At 51.6% G+C, this 8,435-nt stretch overlaps 1 protein-coding gene across 1 annotated transcript; it reads right to left on the bottom strand.

Annotated features, from left to right (window-relative positions):
- Window positions 1–2,096: 2,096 nt before the first annotated feature.
- On the bottom strand, window positions 2,097–7,673 carry CSRNP1 (cysteine-serine-rich nuclear protein 1). Its single transcript, XM_004676293.2, has 4 exons — window positions 7,430–7,673; window positions 5,371–5,630; window positions 4,328–4,642; window positions 2,097–4,232 (listed from the first exon to the last, which is right to left on the bottom strand). The coding sequence occupies exons 1-4, from the start codon at window positions 7,638–7,640 to the stop codon at window positions 3,249–3,251; spliced, it is 1,770 nt and encodes a 589-aa protein (XP_004676350.1). The 5' UTR covers window positions 7,641–7,673; the 3' UTR covers window positions 2,097–3,248.
- Window positions 7,674–8,435: the final 762 nt, after the last annotated feature.

The following is an 8,435-nucleotide window of genomic DNA, read 5'->3' as shown; positions in this document are numbered from 1 at the left end:
GGAGGGCCATGAATACCTTTTAATGGGCCCTGCTTTTCTCTCAGGCTGTGAGGGAGAACAGCTCTGTTAGCCCGCAAAAGCCTCGCTCTCCTATCTGGTCCCCAGAACTCTGGAGCTAAAAAAGCAGTTGTTCCTCCCTATCATGCAACCTACTGTGTCCTCCCTGGCGGTGGGCCCAGACAGGAGACGGGCTGCTGAAGGCCCCAGAGCTGTAGTGCATGGGAGGCCGTCACCCTGCAGGCCACGAGGCCGCTGCTGCACCCTGCCCATACATTCTTTCTCCTCCTCCCTGGGACTTTAGCTGGCCTTGGCAGGTCTGGACCTACTTGGGACTAACTGCCGGTTGCCTGGAAATGCATCCCAAGAACAAATGGTTCGCACTTCACCTTTTGTAAGACACTGACCAATTAATTCATTCTCCAGAAAGCCCTTTAACCCCTCAGGGGACAGAGCAGTGATCCCAGTTTAGATGCATGTTATTTGTGCCGGCCAAGAGGGGTCACCTTTGCTGTTCTCTCTCTACCCCTCTCCGTGTTTTTCAGGATGGCAGAAATGGGCTAGTGTAACCTCTGGGGAAGGAACTCCCACCTGGGAGTCAGGGGCCTAGAATCTCCCTGTGACCTTCCCAAGACCCTTCCCCTCTCTGAGTCCCCATCCCCAAGCAGATAATCCAACTAGATCTGTGTGTTCCCAAACCACAGTACAAATCCCTGTCAGTGATACACAGCAAATGCTTTGATGTTTAATAACTGTGTTTAAATCATTTCTGTATATTTTGTATTCCATAGGAAAAAGAGCACAGCAAAGTCATAAATTTGTGGAAGTTGCTTGACCCAAGTTTTAACTTGTAAGCATAGGGCTATCAAGTAAAACACTCAGGGGGGTGGAGGGGAGAGAAGTAAAGTAAAACACTTAGATGAGTAGAACGTACATATGGCATAGTTTTCAGAAGTGACTAGGACTTGGGTGAGTAAGTGGGTAAGGGTCCCTTGGAGGAGCAGCCCAAGTCGGCCTTTATGGCTTCAGCCTTGTTTTTGTAGAGCTTTGTTTTTATAGCATCCTGCTGGTGACCTGTGGAGGTGGCCTTCAAGTATGAGTCAGTGGTCTGGAACCTTCCCTAGGCTCTGCTTTACAATCCGGTTTCTTGGGGTGGGTTGTATTGAAAGACAAGTAGTTTGGATGGTGGATGATGCTGTAATGATTGTAGATTAATCACATTTTTATTACTGTAAAACTTAACTTGGTCATCACTTATCTTTAAAAAAAAAAAAAGGCCAACAAGTGACCCTGTGGCCCTAGAGGGGGCCAAACTATCCATGGGGGAGGAGCCTGCAGGTTAATGGAGCTGCTGGGGGCCTATGGGGGCCCAAGACCAGGGAGCCCAAGTAATTCAAGTCACCTCACCAGATAGAAGAGCTGCATGGAACCCCGCACTCTGCAGCTCTGCTCTAACCAGTAACCTTGACATCTGGGCAGCAAGAGGACAGACACCCTGTTTGTTTCTTTTTTGCTACTTGTGCAAATCATTTTTATTCCCAAGGGGGAGCCTTCCTCCTCAGACCCCCAGACAGGGGCTCCCCAGGGCAGGGCGTGGCCTGGTGCTCTGGCCTGCCAGGACAGGTCAGACAGGTCTGGCTGGTGCTGATGGATGAGGCTCTGCCGCTTCCGTGCTCGGTCCAAAGGTGCCCAGCCCCGCACCAGGCCTCCACCTGCCACATCCAGCTGCCCCCACCTAGGGGGTTGACTAGCTCAGGCCTCAGCTCAGTGAGTGGGGGAGTGTGTTTGCCCTCACCAGTCCCTAGCAGCCGGCCCTGTCTCAAAAAACTACCAACTGATGCTCGCCATCTCCACCCAGCTGGCCGCTGAAAGATGAAGTGTTTTCCTCCAAAATAAAAACTGCTCCATCTGCACCGCTGTCTTCTAATCTCCCAGTTAACTGGCCCACCTGGAAGGTGAGCCAGTGTGTGGTGACCCCCACACAGCTTGTGTTTCAATACCCTGCAGGGCCTGTCTCCCCTCCCCTATTGTCTTCTGAGGGGTATAACCATGCTCCCAGTCCCACAAACACAGACCACACTATTAAAAATATAGCCTCTTTATTGGTACCTGTAAGCTCAGGTACAAGGTGTTCCCACAAGCACACAGGCTGGGAAGGCCTCCTGGGATATGAGGCAAGCCCAGAGCCTGGGCTTCTTGGCACAGACACAGAGAAAAAAAATGAATAAATTATAGTTCTTCTAGCACTCAGGAACAATATAGAAATTATGATACAAAATTCAGCTTCTGCAAATGAAGGGCTTAAAAGCCATAGGAATTACCCCTCGCTCCACGCCAAAGGGCCTTAAGATCTGGGCAGGTGGCCCGGGCTGGAGTGCAGTGCCCAGAAAGCCCTGAGATAGTATCAGGGGCATGCTACGGACCCTGAGCAAGCCCCTTGCCCTCTCTGGGCCTCCTGTTTCCCCCTCCTACACTGATGGACATAAAATAAAGGTTTTGACCTTTTGGGGATGGGGCAGAGGACAGGAAGTAGAGGGGCTGCTTGGGGCAGAAGACAATTTTGGTCACAGAGGGACAGCCCAGCCCCTCTCCCCTGCCCAGCCACCTAGATTTGGGCAGCAGACACAGTGGGCCTTGGGGCTGAATCCACACCTGCTTCACACCGAAGTCCTGGCAAGGCAGAGCTGCAGGACTAGAAGGCCAATGTGACGGGAGGGTCATGCACCGCCCTGACCCCAGCACTGCCCACCAGCTGGAGGGGAGAAACCTAAGCTGCTTCGTCTCCAATAAATTATGGAAATAAATTAGTTTTCACAGTCCAGAGGATTCAGCCACCCATGGGTCTATGGCTCAGGGTGGCAGGAAAAGCCATAAAAAGTGACTGATTTCACCCCGGCTCACCATCTTGGGCCAGGAACATCACACAAGACTGACTGAATGAAAGAAGTCTGCAAATCTCCAGAGGAGCCACCTTCCCCCATTACTGGCAGGTGCCAGCCATGGAAGTAGAAAAGACTGCGGGCATGGGGTTAGGAGGAGGCATGTAAAGGGGAAGCCCCTTCCCCACCCTCTCTTTAGCACAGAATGTTACAAAAATAAATAAAATCATTCCAAAGTGTTGCATGAAAACCCGGAGTGCCCACACCGGTGAGCCAGCCAACGGGAGCTATTACATATAGACCTCAGGGAGCCCCCAAATGACAACAAAGCAGCAACAGGGCTCCTGGGGCCAGGAAAAGGCACCCCAGTCCTCACACAGGTACAGCTTCTACCAGAGATGCTGGGGCAGTGTCCTCAAACAACTGGCTGTCCACAAAGGGAGTCAGAACCTCAGCAGTGGCCGGCTCAGATAGGCCTACAACAGATTCCAGGAAGCAAGTACTGGTGTCCCCAGGTGGAGAGAAGGCAGGCAAGGGAAAGTGGAGTGCCTCAAAATTGTCCAGACCGTCAGACACCTTCCGGGAGGTGTAGTGAGGCCCCAGACTGTAGTCTGGCAGGGCCTGGAACAGCTCAAAGGAGTCACAGGAAGACAAGCTGAGGTCCACTGAACTGCTCTGGCCAGCATCCGTGCTCAGTGGCACTGAGATGCCAGGGAGGTTGCCTTCTAACCCTTCAAAGCCACTATTTAGGAAGCAGCTGGCATCCAGGTTGGCATTTTCATCCAGGACGCCTGATGTGAGGCTATAGCTGGAATAGCTGTGGTTCCAGCTAGCCAGGCCATTAGGGTCGCCAGTACCAAAGATGTCAGCTGGGTGGAAACAGCTGAGGATGTCGAGGCTCCCCAAGCCCCTCTCCTCCTCCTCCTCCTCCTCCTCCCCGCCCAGGTCAGAGTCACTGAAACTCAGGATCCGTGCCAGACTGTCGTCATCCATGCTGGGCTGGAAGCCAGGGTCGGGCAGGACTGGGTGTGCAGGACTGTCTGGGGCCTCACTAGTGCCTGATGCTGTGGAAGAGTCGGTCATGTCGCTGCTACTGCTGTTGTCTCCCAGCTCACTGCTCACAGATGGCTTGGCCAATGAGAAAGGAGGGGCCGTGACCTGAGCCCCAGGGCTGGGCGGCCCATCCTGGATGGGGGCCTCCAGCTCCCCACAGCTCTCTGCCCCCTGTTCCCGCTGCAGGCGGGTGAGCGTGTGGAAGAGATGGGTCTGAACGCGTGTCTGATTAAACTCCACACGGCCCTTGGGGTTCTCACAGCCCTCCCTGCAGCACCCACAGGGGAATGCTGTGTGATCCATCTGCAAAGAAAGAAGAGGCATGAGTAAGGATCGTGCAGAGCCCAGAGAAGGCTTAGGGTTCAGGTTTCCCTTCCTAGCTGGGTGCAGCACAGTACCTGGCACTTGATGCCTGCCAGGCTGCAGCTGCAGGTCTCAGGGTCGCAGACTCGGTCACAGCGACAGCCACAATCTTCCCGGGACTGGCGCAGAGCCTGCAGTTCCCGCTTCTCCTCTCGGTCGATCCTCCGCACACCCGCAGCCCGCAGAAGGGCCCGCCTCTGCCGTGCGGGGTAGGGCTGTAGGAAGGTCATCTCCTCCAACCGACCGCGGTTCACAGCCATAGCCAAGTCTTCCTCCACAGAGGCATCATCAATCGCATCCACTGTAAGTGGCTGCCTGGCCTCTGTCTCTGGTACGCTGGTCTCTGCGAGCTACATACACAGGAGAGAGAATGGATGTGAGCGGCACCTTCACAGCCACCAGTCCCTTGATAAACATGCTTCCTCTAGGCTGGGGGCATTGTGAAACAGCCAGGAACATGGTCCTTGGGGCTCTTTCCTTTTAACTATTTATGCATACAAAAACTGGGGTACAGGCCAGAGTTGCAGGGAGTGAGATGATTCACCAGGAACAGAGTGGGGAGCAGAACAGGAAGAATGACAAAGTACACTGCTGAGGGGAGCAGCGGGTGAGACTGGAGAGGTCTGCCGTGCCATGTGAGTCAACCTCCCTGGCTGGGGATTGAACTGATGCTGCAGTGGCTGTGAGAGCTTCGAAGTACTGCACTTTTAACCCCCTGCACCACTAGGGAGGCCCCCTCAGGGCATTTTGAAGGAGATTTCCTATCCCTGTCATTCCCCAGTTCTTACACAAACTCTGTCCAGCAGGCAGACAGCTACAAGGACCCTAATATCACATCAACTCCATGTTTCTCCTCCCCAGTGAAGTCAGATTCTGGAACTGTGGCCCTAGGACTATAGCAAACATGAGCTCTTTCATGGCCCACTCAGCAGATGACCCAGGCAACAGACCGTGATTAAGCCATCACTGGCCCATGGTTCTCTTTCCCCAAAATCATAACAGCAGCTGCCTTACTGCCCTCAAGGCTAGGAACTTCAGAAGCTTCCTGAACTTGTGGACCATGGAGAGGGTCTCCTACCTTCCACTGAAGCATCTCCAGCTTCTCCTCCTTCAAGCGTAGACGGAGCTTCTCCTGCCGTGCCTGCAACTGCTCCTCTGTAAACTCGTCCAAGGAGAAGTGGCGGCAGGCACTGTGGCGAGAGGCCATCCCCAGAGTGCAGCCACCACGGCTGGGCACGCTGGTAAAGCCTTGGCACCGAGGAAAGTAGAAGACGGTGATGCCATCAAAAGCTACTCGGCCTGGGCGCTTCCGGGGAGCCCGTTTCAGGATGGATGGTGCTGGAAGGCAGACGGGAAGGCATTAATTAGTTCTCTGTGAGGTACAGAAAAACCTACAGGAAGATGATGCTGAACTGTGTCTCTTCACAGTTCCCTGCTCTTCCACCCTGAAGAAAAAAATGAACTGGGTCAGCTGCCATTGGAGCTGGTGAAATTGAATACCACACCTATGTTAGCATTGGCTTGTTATTTATTTACCAGTACAAATGATCACTTGCAAGATTAAATATCTCACCTTTTATTAGCCATTTACAGTTCCTTTGTACATTTTTTAAAAATTGATTTGTAGGTATTCTTTACATTAAGAGAGACAATCATCTCACCTATCTATGGAAATATTGAAGCCTTTTTTGATTCATGGCATTTTATGAACTAATTTCTAAGGTTTATGTAATCAAAATAAATTGATCTTTTCCTTTATAGTTTTTGCATTTTGCAACAGGCTTAGAAGGGCTTTCCCTTTAAAGCCCATTGATTGTGTATTGATTAACTAGCTAGTTAAGAGTATATTTGAAATATATTAGTATATTATTGCTTTTTAGTAGGTTGAATACAAGAATCAACTGCAATATAGTCAAATGTTAATTTTACACATTTCAACTTAGTATATTAATTTAGTACCCAGCTACCCACAGAAATTCCCTTCTAAAAGGCTTTCTGTTTATATTCTTGAGTTCACTGGATAGTCAGCCATCTCTAAGTAATGGTAACTTGTGCCTGTCCCAATTCACATACTTAATTTTCATTCTCTTTGCTAACTCGATTGGCTAGCACTTCCTGTACAACGTTAACTAGTAGTGGTGACATACAGCATCTTCACCTTGTTCATGACAGTGGACTACTTCCAGTGTTTCCTCATTGATCACAATGCCAGCTATTTCTGTTGAGACAATTTTTTTTTATTATTCAAGGTAGAGTTCACTTATTCCTCTCTTACCAAGCATCTGATCTTAGAAGAGCATTGTATTTTATCAAATATTCTTCCAGCACCTGCAGTGGCTCTTATTTTTCTTCTGATATAGTCATTTGGTAAATTGTAAAACTGAACTTTATAATATTAAACCATCCCTGCAGTTGCAGAATAAACCCATGCTAGATTAGTCATAAACTAAACATAATGTACATTAAATATTTTGGATGTATAATGCACAGATAGGCATGCAATACATAAACTGGGAGAATCATTATCTGTGGTTATTAAAACATCACAGGGGGAGGGAGATTTTGTAAAAAATGTCTAAGAAGGCTCTTTGGGGATAAGGAGCCATAATAGGAGCTCAGAAGCCCTGCTCTAGGGCTACCTTTGTCAGTCTGGAAGCAGAATTACCAAGTTTGAAAGAAAAATGGGGGGGAGAGGCGGGACTTTTCCACTATGTTCAGACACAGCCAAACAGCATCTGGACAGGAGAGGCAGCAGCCTGACAAGCCTCAGCGAACAAGTGTGGGCCCCGAGGCTCTAGGAGTTCAACTGGCAAGGTGCAAGCTGGAGGAGCAAACTAGACAGAAGGGAGTGAGTGGGCCAGGAGGAAGGCGCTCCACTCTGGGGAGCCCTATCCTGAACACATGACTTCTAAGAGAGGAGTCCCAGGGCCGATGGTACGTCCAGTCCTGTCAACACGAGTGCCTCAGGGCAGGGGCTACATTATTTTGGAAAGTGGACAAGGGGAAGCCAAGTAGGGAACTAAAGCTGTAGAGATATGGGCTCCAGGGGTCCCCTTGTCAGTGGCCTCCCAATTTCATCTTCAGGAAGGAAGGAATGGGGGTTAGAGGCTCATATCCCCAGGGGGAGGAATACTCACGGGTGAAGGTCTGGGGACCACAGAACTCCCGGTGAGGCAGGGGTGGCTGATCCCAGGGACCCTCCTCATCGAAGTCCCAGTCTGGGGAGACTGAAGAACTTGGGGAGCAGGAGTTAGAGTGGTGGCCAGAGGAAGACAAGGAGGAGGATGAGGAGAGCGAGGAAGAGTCATCATCCAGCTGGTCAAACTTCCTCTTCAGCATTCCAGTCATGGTGCTGTAGGGGGACTCTGGGGTCTACGCAGATAGCCTGGAACGGGAAGGAGAAAGCTCTAAGTGGCCAGCCTGAGGCCAGGAGGTGGGCTCTCCGTCTGGTCATCTCTCCCAGTCTCCCTCCTCCCCAGCCCGGTGGAGCACCCTGTGCAGGAGGGCTCAAGCAAGGAGGCTTCTTGTATAGGACACAGCTAGGAGGACAAGTCCCTCATCCCAGTGCTTGCGGACTCCCACAACGCCTTCCTGGACACTGCCAGGCACCGTCCCCCCTACCTCCTACAACCCATCCCCACACACGCAGCAGCCCAACAGATGGACTGACAGACCTCCCTGGCCTATCATTCCCCGACAGGAATCCTGGGGGCTGACTCACTGGCGGGGTGATTCACACGGCTCGCATCTGTGTGCCTTTGTGTGTGAGGCCGTCTGCACAGGCTCTGCTTCCTCGTCGTCGCCCTCCTTCCCCCACACCCACAGACAGGCCACCCTACACACACCGTGTGGGCCCTCGCCATGGGCCAGGCTGACCAGGCACTCTGGGGAACAGGCTCTGACACTGGCCCCCTTCCCAGACACAGGACTTTCCTGAGCCCCTCCTCTCCCAGTGGAGTTGCTCAAAACTTTCCCTCAGAAACCCCCGCCTGCAGAAGTCCCCTGCCTGCAGGCCTGACTATGGGACAGGAGCCAGGAGACCTAGCTCTGCATCTCTTTAACATCCCCTGTTTAATCTTAAAAACCCACCTACATCTTGCTTTTACTCCAATATTTTACCCTGTTTGTCTGACTTAACTTCCT

This window comes from Condylura cristata, unplaced genomic scaffold (genome assembly GCF_000260355.1).
Source record: "Condylura cristata isolate star-nosed mole 26May11 unplaced genomic scaffold, ConCri1.0 scaffold00004, whole genome shotgun sequence".
NCBI classification, from domain to species: Eukaryota; Metazoa; Chordata; class Mammalia; order Eulipotyphla; family Talpidae; genus Condylura; species Condylura cristata.
This window is presented reverse-complemented; position numbering and strand designations above follow the sequence as displayed.

Excerpts from the sequence above, each read along its gene's own strand:
- CSRNP1 (XM_004676293.2), bottom strand. The coding sequence starts at position 7,640 with ATGACTGGAATGCTGAAGAGGAAGTTTGACCAGCTGGATGATGACTCT. Across the intron at positions 5,631-7,429 it reads TGGTCCCCAGACCTTCACCC|CACCATCCATCCTGAAACGG; the intron begins GTGAGTATTCCT and ends TCTGCCTTCCAG. Across the intron at positions 4,643-5,370 it reads TGGAGATGCTTCAGTGGAAG|CTCGCAGAGACCAGCGTACC; the intron begins GTAGGAGACCCT and ends CTGTGTATGTAG.